Raw genomic sequence first — 21,402 nt, 5'->3', positions numbered from 1 at the left:
TACGCCTTTGTTACGACTTTTTTCCGTAATGTGTACTCGCGTAACGAATGTTTTTTGCCACGCCACTTTTCGTAACTATTACGATCGGTCAACGCTCCCTGAAGTATGGTATTTGTTACGATGTTTGTTACGAATTTTCTCTCGTAACGAAAGGTAGATCCTTCCGCGCGTGTGGCAGGACTTTTAGTTACGGTATTTGTTACGGAAGTTCCTCGCGTTACAAGTGTTTTCCATTGACCGGTTGTCAGAACTTGGTTTTTGTTACGACTATTTGTAACGGCATTGAACCCCGTAAAAAAAATATTACCTACTTATAGTCACGAAACCGTCTGTAACAACAAATATCCAAAGACCACTTTTTGTAACGATTTTCTGGCCTTTTGTTACGGAAAAATAGCGTATTGTGAAAAACAGGGGGTACGCTGCAATTGAAATTGTTCGTAACAAATGGACCTGCTGTGATGCGTATGATACGAAAATAAATTACGAATACAAAGATTGCTATAAACATCATCATCATTACGCCCCGCGCAAACATTAATTCATATTAAAATCTGAATTCCATACCTACCAACAAAGTAAAGCAACCCATAGAACAAGCCTACTAGTATCTACACATCAACAACCTGTTCCGCAAAACGTGCTTAACAGTTCAAACACAAGTAAACAACGCAATAAGCAAATACGGTTATCCATCAATCCCATTAGGCACATTTTTCACCATACGAATTCAAACCACAAAGGTCTACGCATCAATTCCAGACATAGTTCAACAAAAACTCAACACAATCCATCCAAAGACAGGTTCGACATTCAATCCATATGACAAACGGGGCAATTAACATGGGTGTATCGGTACCAACATTTCAAGCCCGGCGCATGAGCTGCAATTGCCAACACAGAGATTACTTTAAGTCATACTTCTTATAAATTTCGGAAGGCAATACAAGAAAGGTATTAAAGTAGATCCTTACGTCCTTGTAGCTCCACTCAATAGGATCTTCGCCGACGACATCGCGAAGGGTAGTCGCCCCAGAAATGGTCGGCAAAATAAGGGGTGTGTCCGGGACTGACGCGGATGTCACGAAGACCTTGACCAAGGAAAGTGTGTCACCTACAGCATTCACAAGAGCAATTTTTGATTACATTCAAGCATATATATCAACAGACGTTCGAACTGTATATATAACATGTCATAACACAGACATTATAAGTGTAATACTTTGGAACTAGAACAAGAGGAGTACGTACATTCAGACATGTCGTACAGTACATGGTATTACATTCATGAGTTAGGTAGCGAAGCACATTATACCCTAATTTCCTATGTAATTGCAGCTTGATCTTTAAACCAAACATCCTTCAATAAACATGGGTCGTCATAATAGCAGTTATTTTACCACCCCTACATTAACAGTCTACATCGCTTTGGAAATCCACGGATCGTATCATTGTATACTTCTACACTTAGTGAATCCATGCTAATACGCAATATGAGGCCTGAACAGTCACGAAAACCTACGATATCTCGCTGAGGCATATTAAAAGTTTAATTAAACATCCTCAAAGATACCGGACCAACCTGGCCCAGGGGGGCAGAGCAGAAGTCCCTCTGCAACAACTTTTTTCTCACCGGTGCGGGATAATAGAAGCACATGTGTGCCGACCTACAACAGACAGGGCATATGAGTTGGATAAGGTAGTACGCAGTCAAGAGTAGCCTAAATTAGACACTGCACTGATTTCTAAGAAACTCCAGGGCGTCACGGAATCATACCGTCATGCTTGGCTCGGACACAGGCCTGGGAATCTCAGGGACTGAATCAATACGAGATGTGCCCTATCATATAACATGCCGAGGATGGTAAATTCCTTCGCCATCCAAATCTCATGGGATACTCATACCAAACAGGTCAGGGATTATGAATACTTACTGCCTGGCCAGTAACCGCTCCGGAGTTTCTGTGCATGAATGCATACACATCAGCCTTGATGGTTTTGAACTCATCCATCATTGCCTTCAGCTCCTCCATTCCATTCTGTAGTTGTTCCCACCCATGCTGGAATGCTACACTGTCTGTTAAACCAGTTGACTCGCTGCGGGGATGAGCTGAACTTGCCGCACTGTCGACCTTTGACCGCTTCTTAATCTTTCCCCCAAGGGCCCGTCGGTACAGAGTCTCCCGAACAGAGGGAGTCCGCCCTTCAGGGGGAACCTTGTTTAGCTCATTCTGTAAATAAGTCTACAGGAAAGATTTAAGTGAGGCCGAACTTGCTCTTGTTGTTAGAGATGTAAATACTGACTGAATTGTAACTAAGTTGGGAACGAATTTATTCTACCAATATCTCCTCGGTTTCTTGGTCATCCTTTCCCTTGCCTTGTGTGCGACTGGAAATCCAAATCTCCAGATTGTCGGGGTCCTTCCCCTTTGCCTTGATCTGCAGCAATACAAGGCCTTCTGTCATCGAAAACATAATGAAATACAGGAGAGGAAAATATGGGGATGGAGCATGACATGACTAATTACTTAATTGTAATAAAAGGTACCTCCTCTGCCAGAGTCGTGAATGACTTCCGCCCAGTACGATGTGGAAAGCTTCTTTTCGCTACGTTCGACGCATTTTTCTTGGATTGAAGCTACGTCAATCAAAGTTATTTAGTTCTCAGTCCATGCCCGTGCAGATTTAACGTATATTAATTTGGCATGTCCCTATGCGTACCTTCACCTTCTCGTCGCGCCAATACTCAACCAACTTCGGCCACTGATCGGGCACAATCCTGCTTGAGGGAACCTTCTTCAGTGCTTCTTCATCGTCCTCGATCGGATTGAAGTAAGTTGATTTGATGCTGTATTTCCAGTGCCTCCAAACTTCCCTTAGGTCAGCCAAGACCACTTTCTCCGCTGAGTCTGGTAATCCGCTGTTACTCTGGAATGCCGTTTCACACGGTTTCCACCAGGTCCGGAGAAGATGGTAGGGCCATATATAAGAATCTATATGAAATAAAAGAACTTTCAATTTAATGAAGTTTGCATCACCTGAACCTCCATCCATGCACCCTGTCTCTTCGTCTCCGGTATCTCAGCGAACGTGGGGTAATGTAGAGGAAGTCGAGCTCCGTTGCGTGCAATGACCCCAATGGCTGTCTTGTACTCGTTTACGTCGGGTCCGACGATGCTTTTACCATCCGGCGATGTGAATACAAGCATCCTGTGATCTTTTCCCCATCCACGCGGCATTCGTGCCGCCCCTCTCCCCTGCTTTTTCTTTGACGAACCAGCTGACACAAACAGGAGATTACATGTTCTAATAAGGATATTACATGCAAAATATGAAGTCACTAAATGTAATCGGTAATCTTTGAAGGCTAATTTCCAAACCGTCGTGCGATGTCATCTCGTCCAATGGTGCCATATTGCCCGCCTCTGTTCCTGTCATCAGAGTGGGGTCGGAGCCTGGCCCTTCATCCAAGAGTGGCATATCACTCTCTGCAGTCTCCATGTCCTGCGTCGGCGGAAGTGTCTCGTCATCTGCTTGTGTGGGGGGGATTGTATCATCGTCATCCTGTGTCAGTGCCGTCGGATCAAAAAGTGATGGAACATCCCTATCATCATGTTCCTGTTGGGGTTAACAGTGTCAGCCTATTGTAGTGTTATACTGAGAGTTCAAATAAGGACATGCTTTCGGCAAAGGAACCACATTACCTCCAAAGGGCCCTCTGAATCCTGAAGCACTCTTCGAGTGGAAGATGTTGGCTTCATGCTTTGACCACGAGCATCGCGCTCTTTCTCCCACTCTGATGTGATGGACCGGAGTCGCTGGAGCAGTGGCGAGACCCGAGATCCCTTCCGTTTTGTCACTTTCTTTGTGGGATTGCGGATGGGCGATGGATTCCTGCTTGCGGGATGAGTTGCCTCTAGGGGGCTGTTACGTGCGGATGCCCGGGTAAAACGTCTTGCGGGAGAGACTGCCGGATCCTGTGACCCTCCAACGGCAGCACGTTGAGATTTGCCCATAACCTGCAAGACACCAGTGTTAGTTGGCAGTATGAAAACGTATATTAGGAGAAAATCAAAACACACTTATCACAACAAAGCTTATGAAGTGACATATTACGAGAAATTCACATAATAGTTACTGCAATTAATCAGGGTAAATTGCTTCAGCATACGCAAACGGGGGTAAAGAGCTTATCCGCGTTGACATATTCGGAAAAAATCATAACATCCTGCGCGCGCATAATGGATGCAAAGTGCTTCAGCAAATCAAGCGAAAACAGGGCCTATGAACGATGGCATGCATGTCCGAAAGTGGTTACCTATTACGTACTTCAATCACCGACCCCCCCTCCCCACATAGATGACCATCTGTTGAGATGTGTAATTTATTCTGAACTGCGAACTCAAAAAGGTTGCGTGGTTGCCAAACCATCAAAAATGGGCCAATTAGGCTATATTCGCATACTACCAAAAATGCCCGCTTATTTGATTCTGCGCTAAGCACCATCATCTTCGGAGGATTCCTCCGAATCCGAAGGCGAAGTATCGGCATGGTCCATCTGCCCTGCATCTTCTACTACTTGCCCCTCAATACCTTCCCTTAGCCAGTAATCGGCTGCTCCTCTAACATTGCCTCCGTCATCTAAAGGTAACCCTGTGCTGAATCTATGATCGATCGTACTATACACGTCATACGTGTCTCGCCGTGACACCGGAACGACAACGCTCCAACCTTCATCAACCGGGTCTGCAATGTACCACACCTGAGAGGCTTGGGTCGCTAAGATGAAAGGCTCATCCGTGGGCAAGTTCTTGGGGTACATCAAATACTTAAAGTTCACACATTTATATTTGAACTCATCCTCTTTAACGCCCCTCTCCAGATCCACCCAGTCACATTTTAAAAGGAGATACTTCTGTTGATTGCTATAGTACACTTCCACAATGTCCGTAAGAATCCCGTAATATGCCACGGAACCTTCTCGTGGGTTATGGTCCCTAGCTGAGGCATAACTCACTGTATCTGCCGTAACCATAACACCTGCACACTGTGTCCTCTTCCTTGCATCCCGGTCTTGAACACGATAGCGTATTCCTGACACAATGCACGAAGAGTACCGTGTTGCATTGCATAATGGTCCACCCGCCAATGCACGGATCTCCGCTGAGATTGGGCACTCATCATTATTCGTCGGATCATCTACCTACATTTGATGTAAAGTAGTTCATGAACACTCGTGATTTCAATGTTTTTTGGGAGTGTAGTCAAGATACCACGTACGGACGATGTAGGCGGTACTCACATATGATTGAAACCAAGACGCAAATTGTTCGTTGTGCTGCTGGTGCACCTCACGTGGGGGTGCGCGAGTTCGACATGACCTAATAGTATCAAGGTGAATCCTACAGTGCAAAAATAAAAGTCGAAGATATTCAACACAGGTCGGATACGCATACAAGTATTGTTAAATTGATGTGAAAAAACCTTCGCAACGGACTGATTTCATCTATATTTCCTAGGATGTAGCAATGAATTTGGTGCATCGTATTGTAATCAAGATTGAACCTAGAACCAAACAATCCTTTCCCGTGTTGTGTCCCGTCCTCCTCCCCTCGAGCAGCCCGGTTCTCTTTGGTCTCTATGTCTCCGAGATATCTTGAGCAGAAAGTCACGCATTCTTCCATGAGGTATCCACGTGCAATCGAACCCTCAGGTTGTGCCCTGTTCCGTACGTACCTCTTCAGAGTACCCAAGTACCGCTCAATGGGATACATCCACCGGTACTGCACCGGACCGGCCACCATAGCCTCCTCAGCCAAATGGATAGGCAGATGCTCCATTACATCAAAGAATGAAGGTGGGAATAGCTTTTCAAGATGGCATAGCGTCAAAGAAATTCTTTCTTGGATTCGCTCCAGTTCACGAACTGTGTTATGAGCTGAGCACATCGAATTGAAGAAGTTACAAAGTTCAATCAACACGAGCACAACATTTTTGGGAAGACACCTACAGGAAGTGTTGAATCAGCACCTTCAGTTATATTTAGAGGAGGCATATATCATGTTAATTAAAATAATTGCGTTTCAAGGGTATACCGTCGGGCAGCAATAGGTAGAATTCGTTGCATAAGAACATGGCAATCGTGGCTCTTAAGTCCCCATATTAGTTGTTGTTCTACCTTCACACGACGCGATAAGTTTGAACTGAACCCATGAGGTGGTCGGAGGTCCTTCAACACAGATAGGAATATCCGTTTTTCGGGGTTACTCATGGTGTACGTAGCTGCCGGCAAATATATAGCGCCCCTAGGACCCGATACCGGGTGTAAAGAACTACGTATTTGCATCAACTGTAAGTCTTTCCTCGTGTTCAGATTGTCCTTTGTTTTCCCCTTAGTTCCCAACAATGTATACAGTACATTCTCACACACATTCTTTTCAATGTGCATCAAGTCGAGGTTGTGACGTACCTCATTCTCAGACCAATAAGGGAGCTGAAAGAATATGCTCTTTTTTTTCCACACCTGTTGCTGCCCGTCCACCCCCCGGCGACGCTTGCGAGACCCCTGTGCAATGCGTTTCTCAATCAAGTCAACCGTACGATACTCAGTAGGCATATCCTGAAGCTGCTGCAGAAGTTCAGCGCCGGTCAAGCGAGAAGGCTTTCCGTCAAAGCTCATCGAACCGTCAAATGCATGTTTATCAAAGCGCATTCTATGCCCAGCCGGCAGGAACCGTCGATGCCCGCAATAGCTATACTTATGTCCATTTTTCAGGTATCTGGAATGAGTTTTTAAACCACAAACAGGGCATGCATTCGCCCCACGAGTCGGCCACCCTGACAACATACCGTAACCGGGAAAATCACTAATAGTCCACAGCAATGCAGCTCGCATCTGGAAATCCTCCTTAGTACTCGCATCGTACGTCCGAACACCATCATACCAAAGCTCCTTAAGCTCATCGATCAAAGGTTGAAGGAAGACATCAATCCGATCCCCCGGGCCATGCGGGCCGTCTATAATCGTAGAGAGGATGAACGATGGTTGCTTCATGCACAGCCACGGAGGTAGGTTATATATCACAAGTACGACGGGCCAAATACTATAACTCACACTCATATTCCCAAAAGGGTTGAAACCGTCAGTGGCCAGACCGAGGCGTACGTTGCGAATCTCCTCAGAGAACGTCGGGTACCGATGATCGAAACTCTTCCACGCAGGACTATCTGCTGGATGACGCATCTTGCCATCGTCTACACGCCCTTCGGCATGCCATCTCATAGAAGATGCAGTTTTGGAAGATACGTACCATCGCTGCAATCGCGGAATTAATGGAAAGTACCTTAACTTCTTCACTGGAGATCTATCTTTACCCTGTGTAAATCGCTTTTCCCCACACACAACACAAACCTCACGGTCAACATCTTCCCCGGTAAACAACATGCAATTGTTGATGCACGCATGGATAGTCTTGCATGTGAACCCCAAGTCCTTGGTCAGCTTATTAGCCTCATAGAAGTTCTTCGGAAGGACAACATCGTCTGGAAGTGCATCCCGTAACAGCTCTAACAGCAAATCAATAGAATTATTAGACCAGTGGCACAAAACCTTCAAGTGCAAAAGCCGTGCGATAAACGAGAGTCTACTCATCTTCTTGCACCCTGGTATGAGCTCTTTCTCTACATCTTCTAACATCTTTCTATACCCCTTACTGCCATGATGTATATGTTCATTTTCGTCATCCCTATGAGGTTCATTTCCACTGGGCCCCGGATCGGTGTGCTCTGTATATGCACACTCTCGCAATAGAAGTTCTAGTTCCTCCTCCCAACGCATTGGCATATTGTCGTTTGCAACAGCAGGGTTCACCTCTCCTTCTCCGTGGCAAGTCCAAACCTTGTAGGTTTGGTCGAATCCATAACGAATACAATGGAGCAAGACATCTCTACGAGATTTTGTTAAGCGATTTCCGCAAGATGTACAGGGGCAATAGATGCAAGATTCAGAGCTACGATCTTTAAATGCGAAATCTAAGAAAGCCCTGACCCCGTCCAAATATTGAGCGGAGATATGGTTCGCATCGTCTATCCAACTCCTATCCATCTAGCAATATAATATACATGCGATTCCATCAACAAAACATGCAACCAAAAACATATAAGTACAACATAACCTTCACCGATATAATAGGAAACATGGATGCTCTTCATGACGCTAGCATTATAATTTATCACAACATTAAGGCACATGGACCAAAATCAGCAGCCCTCACCACTTAAAAATCTTCCATAGATGCAATGTAAATAGTATTATATGGATATATTTCCCGTCACAAATGCTGGGCCGTCACAAATAGACACATCAGCAGCAAGAGAGAGTGAGAAAGAAGTGAAAAAGTTTCTGAAATTGACAAGACATGGGGAGCATGGGGGGGACATCCGTGTGTATGCTGCAACCACTATATCTATCTATCTATCTATCTATATGGGACTGGAAGATGGAGATTGAGATGGAAGACGTGTACTATAAGAATTTTGAGATAGATATACATATATATATAGAGGTACAGAAATGGCTCTCTACCCCAATTAGAGGGATACAAATAGGAATAGTACACAGCACCAAAGCCACAAGATTCACTGTATCTGTTTCCACCAAAACTGCATTTGCATCATCTTCTTCTCACATTACTACTCTCGCCCTCATCCTTTACTCTCTACTCTCTACTCCCTACTCTCAATGCAAAGTGTAAATAAGCCCTGGATTTTATCCTTAATTTATAGAAATGCTATAATGAATATATGTATGGGTGACTGTATGTGTATACGCATACTACAAATGCAGGATAACGAAATCTGATAGTAAATTACCTACGATCAGAAAACTGAACTGCAATTCAAGAAGCATGCAACTTGAGGTATTTCGCAATTCATAAATCTTGTTAAATGCTTCCCAACAGCCGAATTAAGTTTCCTGACGTAATGTATTACTTTGTATTCTGAACAAATTAGCAAGAGGATTGAGCTAATATGTTTTAATCTAACATTTAAGCTACCAGAACAAAGAAATACCTCATAAATTTAACATACAGTAAAGCATTGCACTTGGTGTTTAACTATAAATTAAAGATAAATATCAAAAAAATAAATTCAACCAAAAAAACTCTCCTTCTGGACAAAGGAATACAAATTCACCTCAAATGTAACACACGATAAAGCCCAAACAAATGGAGTTAAAATGTAAGACTATATCCATACCGAGAAAGAGGCGAAGAACTTTGGAGTAATACCAAATCTTTCGGGAGAAAACTTAAAAACCTTACCTAGATGCCGGAGTAGATCCCTCGTTTCCGTTGATTTCACAATGCTCGTCGTCCTGCAGGTTCAGAGGAAGGAAACTCGATCGAGTTTTCTACAAGGGAGAAATGAGATTATGCCCTAATTTGTCGAAGATACCTCGCGTAATACAAAATCTTTTTCGAGCTACCTTCAAAACCTTACCTGGGTGAGGTGCGCCGGAGTAGATCCCAGGGACGGATCGATTTCACCTCGCGCGTCGTCGTCGGCAGCTACAGGAAATCGGATCGCGGGCGACTGTGAGAAGCGAACGAGGGAAATGAACCAGATGCCCTAATTTGTCTAAGTGTGGGATGATATAGCGTTTTTGTCCATTTTGATCGTTTCTGGAATGAAAGCGTCAATCCAGTATTTTACTTTTTTTTTTTTTTTTTTTTAATTTAACTTTTCCAAAAATAAAAAATTAAATACCAGTAGTTACGAACACTTTACGTAACTAATGTTATTTTGACCAAATTCTACCATCTCATTATTTGTTACGATATTTTTTGCGTAACGACAGAACCTAAAACGTTGACCGGGTTTTTTTTTTTTCGTCACGGATTTTGTCGTAACTAATATATCTATTTGTTACGATTTTATTGTTACGGACTCTCAACCCGTGGTGAATAGCCCTTTTTTTGGTAGGGTATAGATTATACTTACTTTGTGCTCTATAATTGTAATTACGATGCTTTTCGTATTCGTTGTAGAGTGTACGAAATTCGTACATTTAGCGCTTTTGTTTTTTCAATGTTTTCCCTTTATATTATATAGCATTTTATAGATTATACTTACTTTGTGCTCTATAATTGTAATTACGATGCTTTTCGTATTCGTTGTAGAGTGTTCGGAATTAGTACATTTAGTGCATTTGTTTTTTCAGTGTTTTCCCTTTATATTATATAGCATGTTATAGATTATACTTACTTTGTGCTCTATAGTTCTAATTGTAGTGCTTTTTGTATTTGTTGTGGTGTGTTCGAAATTAGTACATTTAGCGCTTTTGTTTTTTCAATGTTTTCCCTTTATATTATATAGCATGTTATAGATTATACTTACTTTGTGCTCTATAGTTCTAATTGCAGTGCTTTTCGTATTTGTTGTGGTGTGTTCGGAATTAGTACATTTAGCGCTTTTGTTTTTCAGTGTTTTTCCTTTATATTATATAGCATGTTATAGATTATACTTACTTTGTGCTCTATAATTGTAATTACGATGCTTTTCGTATTCGTTGTAGAGTGTTCGGAATTAGTACATTTAGTGCTTTTGTTTTTTCAATGTTTTCCCTTTATATTATATAGCATGTTATAGATTATACTTACTTTGTGCTCTATAGTTCTAATTGCAGTGCTTCTTGTATTTGTTGTGGTGTGTTCGAAATTAGTACATTTAGCGCTTTTGTTTTTTCAATATTTTCCCTTTATATTATATAGCATGTTATAGATTATACTTACTTTGTGCTCTATAGTTCTAATTGCAGTGCTTTTCGTATTTGTTGTGGTGTGTTCGAAATTAGTACATTTAGCGCTTTTGTTTTTTCAATGTTTTCCCTTTATATTATATAGCATGTTATAGATTATACTTACTTTGTGCTCTATAATTGTAATTACGATGCTTTTCGTATTCATTGTAGAGTGTACGAAATTCATACATTTAGCGCTTTTGTTTTTTCAATGTTTTCCCTTTATATTATATAGCATTTTATAGATTATACTTACTTTGTGCTCTATAATTGTAATTAAGATGCTTTTCGTATTCGTTGTAGAGTGTTCGGAATTAGTACATTTAGCGCTTTTGTTTTTTCAATATTTTCCCTTTATATTATATAGCATGTTATAGATTATACTTAGTTCTAATTGCAGTGCTTTTTGTATTTGTTGTGGTGTGTTCGAAATTAGTACATTTAGCGCTTTTGTTTTTTCAATGTTTTCCCTTTATATTATATAGCATGTTATAGATTATACTTACTTTGTGCTCTATAATTGTAATTACGATGCTTTTCGTATTCGTTGTAGAGTGTACGAAATTCGTACATTTAGCGCTTTTGTTTTTTCAATGTTTTCCCTTTATATTATATAGCATTTTATAGATTATACTTACTTTGTGCTCTATAATTGTAATTACGATGCTTTTCGTATTCGTTGTAGAGTGTTCGGAATTAGTACCTTTAGTGCTTTTGTTTTTTCAGTGTTTTCCCTTTATATTATATAGCATGTTATAGATTATACTTACTTTGTGCTCTATAGTTCTAATTGCAGTGCTTTTTGTATTTGTTGTGGTGTGTTCGAAATTAGTACATTTAGCGCTTTTGTTTTTTCAATGTTTTCCCTTTATATTATATTGCATGTTATAGATTATACTTACTTTGTGCTCTATAATTGTAATTGCGGTGCTTTTCGTATTCGTTGTAGAGTGTTCGAAATTACTACATTTAGCGCTTTTGTTTTTTCATTGTTTTCCCTTTATATTATATAGCATGTTATAGATTATACTTACTTAGTGCTCTATAGTTCTAATTGCAGTGCTTTTCGTATTTGTTGTGGTGTGTTCGAAATTAGTACATTTAGCGCTTTTGCTTTTTCAATGTTTTTCCTTTATATTATATAGCATGTTATAGATTATACTTACTTTGTGCTCTATAATTGTAATTGCGATGCTTTTCGTATTCGTTGTAGAGTGTTCGAAATCAGTACATTTAGCGCTTTTGGTTTTTCAATGTTTTCCCTTTATATTATATAGCATGTTATAGATTATACTTACTTTGTGCTCTATAATTGTAATTGCGGTGCTTTTCGTATTCGTTGTAGAGTGTTCGAAATTAGTACATTTAGCGCTTTTGTTTTTTCATTGTTTTCCCTTTATATTATATAGCATGTTATAGATTATACTTACTTTGTGCTCTATAGTTCTAATTGCAGTGTTTTTCGTGTTTGTTGTGGTGTGCTCGAAATTAGTACATTTAGCGCTTTTGTTTTTTCAATATTTTGCCGTTATATTATATAGCATGTTATAGATTATACTTACTTTGTGCTCTATAATTGTAATTACGATGCTTTTCGTATTCGTTGTAGAGTGTTCGAAATTCGTACATTTAGCGCTTTTGTTTTTTCAATGTTTTCCCTTTATATTATATAGCATTTTATAGATTATACTTACTTTGTGCTCTATAATTGTAATTACGATGCTTTTCGTATTCGTTGTAGAGTGTTCGGAATTAGTACATTTAGCGCTTTTGTTTTTTCAATGTTTTCCCTTTATATTATATAGCATGTTATAGATTATACTTACTTTGTGCTCTATAATTGTAATTGCGATGCTTTTCGTATTCGTTGTAGAGTGTTCGGAATTAGTACATTTAGCGCTTTTGTTTTTTCAATGTTTTCCCTTTATATTATATAGCATGTTATAGATTATACTTACTTTGTGCTCTATAATTGTAATTGCGGTGCTTTTCGTATTCGTTGTAGAGTGTTCGAAATTAGTACATTTAGCGCTTTTGTTTTTTCATTGTTTTCCCTTTATATTATATAGCATGTTATAGATTATACTTACTTTGTGCTCTATAGTTCTAATTGCAGTGTTTTTCGTTTGTTGTGGTGTGCTCGAAATTAGTACATTTAGCGCTTTTGTTTTTTCAATGTTTTGCCGTTATATTATATAGCATGTTATAGATTATACTTACTTTGTGCTCTATAATTGTAATTACGATGCTTTTCGTATTCGTTGTAGAGTGTTCGGAATTAGTACATTTAGCGCTTTTGTTTTTTCAATGTTTTCCCTTTATATTATATAGCATGTTATAGATTATACTTAGTTCTAATTGCAGTGCTTTTTGTATTTGTTGTGGTGTGTTCGAAATTAGTACATTTAGCGCTTTTGTTTTTTCAATGTTTTCCCTTTATATTATATAGCATGTTATAGATTATACTTACTTTGTGCTCTATAAATGTAATTACGATGCTTTTCGTATTCGTTGTAGAGTGTTCGAAATTAGTACATTTAGCGCTTTTGTTTTTTCAATGTTTTCCCTTTATATTATATAGCATTTTATAGATTATACTTACTTTGTGCTCTATAATTGTAATTACGATGCTTTTCGTATTCGTTGTAGAGTGTTCGGAATTAGTACATTTAGCGCTTTTGTTTTTTCAATGTTTTCCCTTTATATTATATAGCATGTTATAGATTATACTTACTTTGTGCTCTATAGTTCTAATTGCAGTGCTTTTTGTATTTGTTGTGGTGTGTTCGAAATTAGTACATTTAGCGCTTTTGTTTTTTCAATGTTTTCCCTTTATATTATATAGCATGTTATAGATTATACTTACTTTGTGCTCTATAATTGTAATTGCGGTGCTTTTCGTATTCGTTGTAGAGTGTTCGAAATTAGTACATTTAGCGCTTTTGTTTTTTCATTGTTTTCCCTTTATATTATATAGCATGTTATAGATTATACTTACTTTGTGCTCTATAGTTCTAATTGCAGTGCTTTTCGTATTTGTTGTGGTGTGTTCGAAATTAGTACATTTAGCGCTTTTGTTTTTTCAATGTTTTTCCTTTATATTATATAGCATGTTATAGATTATACTTACTTTGTGCTCTATAATTGTAATTGCGATGCTTTTCGTATTCGTTGTAGAGTGTTCGAAATTAGTACATTTAGCGCTTTTGTTTTTTCAATGTTTTCCCTTTATATTATATAGCATGTTATAGATTATACTTACTTTGTGCTCTATAATTGTAATTACGATGCTTTTCGTATTCGTTGTAGAGTGTTCGAAATTAGTACATTTAGCGCTTTTGTTTTTTCAATGTTTTCCCTTTATATTATATAGCATGTTATAGATTATACTTACTTTGTGCTCTATAGTTCTAATTGCAGTGCTTTTTGTATTTGTTGTGGTGTGTTCGAAATTAGTACATTTAGCGCTTTTGTTTTTTCAATGTTTTCCCTTTATATTATATAGCATGTTATAGATTATACTTACTTTGTGCTCTATAATTGTAATTGCGGTGCTTTTCGTATTCGTTGTAGAGTGTTCGAAATTAGTACATTTAGCGCTTTTGTTTTTTCAATGTTTTCCCTTTATATTATATAGCATGTTATAGATTATACTTACTTTGTGCTCTATAGTTCTAATTGCAGTGCTTTTCGTATTTGTTGTAGTGTGTTCGAAATTAGTACATTTAGCGCTTTTGTTTTTTCAATGTTTTTCCTTTATATTATATAGCATGTTATAGATTATACTTACTTTGTGCTCTATAATTGTAATTGCGATGCTTTTCGTATTCGTTGTAGAGTGTTCGAATTAGTACATTTAGCGCTTTTGTTTTTCAATGTTTTCCCTTTATATTATATAGCATGTTATAGATTATACTTACTTTGTGCTCTATAATTGTAATTGCGGTGCTTTTCGTATTCGTTGTAGAGTGTTCGAAATTAGTACATTTAGCGCTTTTGTTTTTTCAATGTTTTCCCTTTATATTATATAGCATGTTATAGATTATACTTACTTTGTGCTCTATAGTTCTAATTGCAGTGCTTTTCGTATTTGTTGTGGTGTGTTCGAAATTAGTACATTTAGCGCTTTTGTTTTTTCAATTTTTCCTTTATATTATATAGCATGTTATAGATTATACTTACTTTGTGCTCTATAATTGTAATTGCGATGCTTTTCGTATTCGTTGTAGAGTGTTCGAAATTAGTACATTTAGCGCTTTTGTTTTTTCAATGTTTTCCCTTTATATTATATAGCATGTTATAGATTATACTTACTTTGTGCTCTATAATTGTAATTACGATGCTTTTCGTATTCGTTGTAGAGTGTTCGGAATTAGTACATTTAGCGCTTTTGTTTTTTCAATGTTTTCCTTTATATTATATAGCATGTTATAGATTATACTTACTTTGTGCTCTATAATTGTAATTGCGATGCTTTTCGTATTCGTTGTAGAGTGTTCGAAATTAGTACATTTAGCGCTTTTGTTTTTTCAATGTTTTCCCTTTATATTATATAGCATGTTATAGATTATACTTACTTTGTGCTCTATAATTGTAATTGCGGTGCTTTTCGTATTCGTTGTAGAGTGTTCGAAATTAGTACATTTAGCGCTTTTGTTTTTTCAATGTTTTCCCTTTATATTATATAGCATGTTATAGATTATACTTACTTTGTGCTCTATAGTTCTAATTGCAGTGCTTTTCGTATTTGTTGTGGTGTGTTCGAAATTAGTACATTTAGCGCTTTTGTTTTTTCAATGTTTTCCTTTATATTATATAGCATGTTATAGATTATACTTACTTTGTGCTCTATAATTCTAATTGCGATGCTTTTCGTATTCGTTGTAGAGTGTTCGGAATTAGTACATTTAGCGCTTTTGTTTTTTCAATGTTTTCCCTTTATATTATATAGCATGTTATAGATTATACTTAGTTCTAATTGCAGTGCTTTTTGTATTTGTTGTGGTGTGTTCGAAATTAGTACATTTAGCGCTTTTGTTTTTTCAATGTTTTCCCTTTATATTATATAGCATGTTATAGATTATACTTACTTTGTGCTCTATAATTGTAATTACGATGCTTTTCGTATTCGTTGTAGAGTGTTCGAAATTAGTACATTTAGCGCTTTTGTTTTTTCAATGTTTTCCCTTTATATTATATAGCATGTTATAGATTATACTTACTTTGTGCTCTATAATTGTAATTACGATGCTTTTCGTATTCGTTGTAGAGTGTTCGAATTAGTACATTTAGCGCTTTTGTTTTTTCAATGTTTTCCCTTTATATTATATAGCATGTTATAGATTATACTTACTTTGTGCTCTATAGTTCTAATTGCAGTGCTTTTCGTATTTGTTGTGAGTGTTCGAAATTAGTACATTTAGCGCTTTTGTTTTTTCAATGTTTTCCCTTTATATTATATAGCATGTTATAGATTATACTTACTTTGTGCTCTATAATTGTAATTGCGGTGCTTTTCGTATTCGTTGTAGAGTGTTCGAAATTAGTACATTTAGCGCTTTTGTTTTTTCAATGTTTTCCCTTTATATTATATAGCATGTTATAGATTATACTTACTTTGTGCTCTATAGTTCTAATTGCAGTGCTTTTCGTATTTGTTGTAGTGTGTTCGAAATTAGTACATTTAGCGCTTTTGTTTTTTCAATGTTTTTCCTTTATATTATATAGCATGTTATAGATTATACTTACTTTGTGCTCTATAATTGTAATTGCGATGCTTTTCGTATTCGTTGTAGAGTGTTCGAAATTAGTACATTTAGCGCTTTTGTTTTTTCAATGTTTTCCCTTTATATTATATAGCATGTTATAGATTATACTTACTTTGTGCTCTATAATTGTAATTGCGGTGCTTTTCGTATTTGTTGTAGAGTGTTCGAAATTAGTACATTTAGCGCTTTTGTTTTTTCAATGTTTTCCCTTTATATTATATAGCATGTTATAGATTATACTTACTTTGTGCTCTATAGTTCTAATTGCAGTGTTTTTCGTATTTGTTGTAGAGTGTTCGAAATTAGTACATTTAGCGCTTTTGTTTTTTCAATGTTTTTCCTTTATATTATATAGCATGTTATAGATTATACTTACTTTGTGCTCTATAATTGTAATTGCGATGCTTTTCGTATTCGTTGTAGAGTGTTCGAAATTAGTACATTTAGCGCTTTTGTTTTTTCAATGTTTTCCCTTTATATTATATAGCATGTTATAGATTATACTTACTTTGTGCTCTATAATTGTAATTGCGTGCTTTTCGTATTCGTTGTAGAGTGTTCGAAATTAGTACATTTAGCGCTTTTGTTTTTTCAATGTTTTCCCTTTATATTATATAGCATGTTATAGATTATACTTACTTTGTGCTCTATAATTGTAATTGCGATGCTTTTCGTATTCGTTGTAGAGTGTTCGAAATTAGTACATTTAGCGCTTTTGTTTTTCAATGTTTTCCCTTTATATTATATAGCATGTTATAGATTATACTTACTTTGTGCTCTATAATTGTAATTGCGGTGCTTTTCGTATTCGTTGTAGAGTGTTCGAAATTAGTACATTTAGCGCTTTTGTTTTTTCAATGTTTTCCCTTTATATTATATAGCATGTTATAGATTATACTTACTTTGTGCTCTATAGTTCTAATTGCAGTGTTTTTCGTATTTGTTGTAGAGTGTTCGAAATTAGTACATTTAGCGCTTTTGTTTTTTCAATGTTTTTCCTTTATATTATATAGCATGTTATAGATTATACTTACTTTGTGCTCTATAATTGTAATTACGATGCTTTTCGTATTCGTTGTAGAGTGTTCGGAATTAGTACATTTAGCGCTTTTGTTTTTTCAATGTTTTCCCTTTATATTATATAGCATGTTATAGATTATACTTACTTTGTTCTAATTGCAGTGCTTTTTGTATTTGTTGTGGTGTGTTCGAAATTAGTACATTTAGCGCTTTTGTTTTTCAATGTTTTCCCTTTATATTATATAGCATGTTATAGATTATACTTACTTTGTGCTCTATAGTTCTAATTGCAGTGCTTTTCGTATTTGTTGTAGAGTGTTCGAAATTAGTACATTTAGCGCTTTTGTTTTTTCAATGTTTTCCCTTTATATTATATAGCATGTTATAGATTATACTTACTTTGTGCTCTATAATTGTAATTACGATGCTTTTCGTATTCGTTGTAGAGTGTTCGAAATTAGTACATTTAGCGCTTTTGTTTTTTCAATGTTTTCCCTTTATATTATATAGCATGTTATAGATTATACTTACTTTGTGCTCTATAGTTCTAATTGCAGTGCTTTTCGTATTTGTTGTGGTGTGTTCGAAATTAGTACATTTAGCGCTTTTGTTTTTTCAATGTTTTCCCTTTATATTATATAGCATGTTATAGATTATACTTACTTTGTGCTCTATAGTTGTAATTGCGGTGCTTTTCGTATTTGTTGTAGAGTGTTCGAAATTAGTACATTTAGCGCTTTTGTTTTTTCAATGTTTTCCCTTTATATTATATAGCATGTTATAGATTATACTTACTTTGTGCTCTATAGTTCTAATTGCAGTGCTTTTTGTATTTGTTGTGGTGTGTTCGAAATTAGTACATTTAGCGCTTTTGTTTTTTCAATGTTTTCCCTTTATATTATATAGCATGTTATAGATTATACTTACTTTGTGCTCTATAGTTCTAATTGCAGTGCTTTTCGTATTTGTTGTAGTGTGTTCGAAATTAGTACATTTAGCGCTTTTGTTTTTTCAATGTTTTCCCTTTATATTATATAGCATGTTATAGATTATACTTACTTTGTGCTCTATAATTGTAATTGCGGTGCTTTTCGTATTCGTTGTAGAGTGTTCGAATTAGTACATTTAGCGCTTTTGTTTTTTCAATGTTTTCCCTTTATATTATATAGCATGTTATAGATTATACTTACTTTGTGCTCTATAGTTCTAATTGCAGTGCTTTTCGTATTTGTTGTAGAGTGTTCGAAATTAGTACATTTAGCGCTTTTGTTTTTTCAATGTTTTCCTTTATATTATATAGCATGTTATAGATTATACTTACTTTGTGCTCTATAGTTCTAATTGCAGTGCTTTTCGTATTTGTTGTAGTGTGTTCGAAATTAGTACATTTAGCGCTTTTGTTTTTTCAATGTTTTCCCTTTATATTATATAGCATGTTATAGATTATACTTACTTTGTGCTCTATAGTTCTAATTGCAGTGCTTTTCGTATTTGTTGTGGTGTGTTCGAAATTAGTACATTTAGCGCTTTTGTTTTTTCAATGTTTTCCCTTTATATTATATAGCATGTTATAGATTATACTTACTTTGTGCTCTAATTGTAATTACGATGCTTTTCGTATTCGTTGTAGAGTGTTCGGAATTAGTACATTTAGCGCTTTTGTTTTTTCAATGTTTTCCCTTTATATTATATAGCATGTTATAGATTATACTTACTTTGTGCTCTATAGTTCTAATTGCAGTGCTTTTCGTATTTGTTGTAGTGTGTTCGAAATTAGTACATTTAGCGCTTTTGTTTTTTCAATGTTTTCCCTTTATATTATATAGCATGTTATAGATTATACTTACTTTGTGCTCTATAATTGTAATTACGATGCTTTTCGTATTCGTTGTAGAGTGTTCGAAATTAGTACATTTAGCGCTTTGTTTTTTCAATGTTTTCCCTTTATATTATATAGCATGTTATAGATTATACTTAGTTCTAATTGCAGTGCTTTTTGTATTTGTTGTGGCGTGTTCGAAATTAGTACATTTAGCGCTTTTGTTTTTTCAATGTTTTCCCTTTATATTATATAGCATGTTATAGATTATACTTACTTTGTGCTCTATAGTTCTAATTGCAGTGCTTTTCGTATTTGTTGTGTGTGTTCGAAATTAGTACATTTAGCGCTTTTGTTTTTTCAATGTTTTCCCTTTATATTATAGCATGTTATAGATTATACTTACTTTGTGCTCTATAATTGTAATTACGATGCTTTTCGTATTCGTTGTAGAGTGTTCGGAATTAGTACATTTAGCGCTTTTGTTTTTTCAATGTTTTCCCTTTATATTATATAGCATGTTATAGATTATACTTACTTTGTGCTCTATAGTTCTAATTGCAGTGCTTTTTGTATTTGTTGTAGTGTTCGAAATTAGTACATTTAGCGCTTTTGTTTTTTCAATGTTTTCCCTTTATATTATATAGCATGTTATAGATTATACTTACTTTGTGCTCTATATTGTAATTGCGGTGCTTTTCGTATTCGTTGTAGAGTGTTCGAAATTAGTACATTTAGCGCTTTTGTTTTTTCAATGTTTTCCCTTTATATTATATAGCATGTTATAGATTATACTTACTTTGTGCTCTATAGTTCTAATTGCAGTGCTTTTCGTATTTGTTGTGGAGTGTTCGAAATTAGTACATTTAGCGCTTTTGTTTTTTCAATGTTTTCCCTTTATATTATATAGCATGTTATAGATTATACTTACTTTGTGCTCTATAGTTCTAATTGCAGTGCTTTTCGTATTTGTTGTGGTGTGTTCGAAATTAGTACATTTAGCGCTTTTGTTTTTTCAATGTTTTCCCTTTATATTATATAGCATGTTATAGATTATACTTACTTTGTGCTCTATAATTGTAATTGCGATGCTTTTCGTATTCGTTGTAGAGTGTTCGGAATTAGTACATTTAGCGCTTTTGTTTTTTCAATGTTTTCCCTTTATATTATATAGCATGTTATAGATTATACTTACTTTGTGCTCTATAGTTCTAATTGCAGTGCTTTTCGTATTTGTTGTGGTGTGTTCGAAATTAGTACATTTAGCGCTTTTGTTTTTTCAATGTTTTCCCTTTATATTATATAGCATGTTATAGATTATACTTACTTTGTGCTCTATAATTGTAATTGCGGTGCTTTTCGTATTCGTTGTAGAGTGTTCGAAATTAGTACATTTAGCGCTTTTGTTTTTTCAATGTTTTCCCTTTATATTATATAGCATGTTATAGATTATACTTACTTTGTGCTCTATAGTTCTAATTGCAGTGCTTTTGTATTTGTTGTGGTGTGTTCGAAATTAGTACATTTAGCGCTTTTGTTTTTTCAATGTTTTCCCTTTATATTATATAGCATGTTATAGATTATACTTACTTTGTGCTCTATAGTTCTAATTGCAGTGCTTTTCGTATTTGTTGTGGTGTGTTCGAAATTAGTACATTTAGCGCTTTTGTTTTTCAATGTTTTTCCTTTATATTATATAGCATGTTATAGATTATACTTACTTTGTGCTCTATAATTGTAATTGCGATGCTTTTCGTATTCGTTGTAGAGTGTTCGGAATTAGTACATTTAGCGCTTTTGTTTTTTAAATATTTTTCCTTTATATTATATAGCATGTTATAGATTATACTTACTTTGTGCTCTATAATTGCAATTACGATGCTTTTCGTATTCGTTGTAGAGTGTTCGGAATTAGTACATTTAGCGCTTTTGTTTTTTCAATATTTTCCCTTTATATTATATAGCATGTTATAGATTATACTTAGTTTCTAATG

At 35.9% G+C, this 21,402-nt stretch overlaps 3 protein-coding genes across 3 annotated transcripts; all 3 read right to left on the bottom strand.

Moving 5' to 3' along the window:
• Window positions 1–545: 545 nt before the first annotated feature.
• LOC127252755 (uncharacterized) lies at window positions 546–3,729 on the bottom strand. The gene is made up of 11 exons (XM_051277054.1): window positions 3,705–3,729; window positions 3,381–3,618; window positions 3,039–3,280; window positions 2,722–2,928; window positions 2,549–2,638; window positions 2,341–2,439; window positions 1,935–2,231; window positions 1,778–1,840; window positions 1,583–1,667; window positions 975–1,114; window positions 546–884 (listed from the first exon to the last, which is right to left on the bottom strand). Exons 2-11 carry the CDS (start codon window positions 3,499–3,501, stop codon window positions 867–869), a joined length of 1,362 nt encoding a protein of 453 aa, XP_051133011.1. The 5' UTR covers window positions 3,502–3,618; window positions 3,705–3,729; the 3' UTR covers window positions 546–866.
• Window positions 3,730–5,368: 1,639 nt separating this feature from the next.
• On the bottom strand, window positions 5,369–6,372 carry LOC127252756 (uncharacterized). The gene is made up of 2 exons (XM_051277055.1): window positions 6,096–6,372; window positions 5,369–6,006 (listed from the first exon to the last, which is right to left on the bottom strand). Exons 1-2 carry the CDS (start codon window positions 6,344–6,346, stop codon window positions 5,433–5,435), a joined length of 825 nt encoding a protein of 274 aa, XP_051133012.1. The 5' UTR covers window positions 6,347–6,372; the 3' UTR covers window positions 5,369–5,432.
• On the bottom strand, window positions 6,346–9,971 carry LOC127252754 (uncharacterized). The gene is made up of 4 exons (XM_051277053.1): window positions 9,502–9,971; window positions 9,324–9,412; window positions 6,414–8,104; window positions 6,346–6,349 (listed from the first exon to the last, which is right to left on the bottom strand). The coding sequence occupies exons 3-4, from the start codon at window positions 8,102–8,104 to the stop codon at window positions 6,346–6,348; spliced, it is 1,695 nt and encodes a 564-aa protein (XP_051133010.1). The 5' UTR covers window positions 9,324–9,412; window positions 9,502–9,971.
• Between the last annotated feature and the right edge of the window lie 11,431 nt (window positions 9,972–21,402).

The sequence above is a fragment of the Andrographis paniculata genome, unplaced genomic scaffold, assembly GCF_009805555.1.
Source record: "Andrographis paniculata isolate CXL003 unplaced genomic scaffold, ASM980555v1 Contig47END, whole genome shotgun sequence".
Taxonomy (NCBI): Eukaryota; Viridiplantae; Streptophyta; class Magnoliopsida; order Lamiales; family Acanthaceae; genus Andrographis; species Andrographis paniculata.
Note: the sequence above shows the minus strand (reverse complement) of the source record. Positions and strands in the feature narration are given on the sequence as shown.

Bases quoted from the DNA above. Each gene is read 5' to 3' on its own strand.
- LOC127252755 (XM_051277054.1), bottom strand. From the start codon at position 3,501: ATGGAGACTGCAGAGAGTGATATGCCACTCTTGGATGAAGGGCCAGGC. The intron at 2,929-3,038 runs GTGATGCAAACT...ACGGCATTCCAG, and splicing joins GTGCATGGATGGAGGTTCAG to AGTAACAGCGGATTACCAGA. The intron at 1,668-1,777 runs GTATGATTCCGT...TGTCTGTTGTAG, and splicing joins TGTCCGAGCCAAGCATGACG to GTCGGCACACATGTGCTTCT.
- LOC127252756 (XM_051277055.1), bottom strand. From the start codon at position 6,346: ATGCAAATACGTAGTTCTTTACACCCGGTATCGGGTCCTAGGGGCGCT. The intron at 6,007-6,095 runs GTATACCCTTGA...CACTTCCTGTAG, and splicing joins CTACCTATTGCTGCCCGACG to GTGTCTTCCCAAAAATGTTG.
- LOC127252754 (XM_051277053.1), bottom strand. From the start codon at position 8,104: ATGGATAGGAGTTGGATAGACGATGCGAACCATATCTCCGCTCAATAT.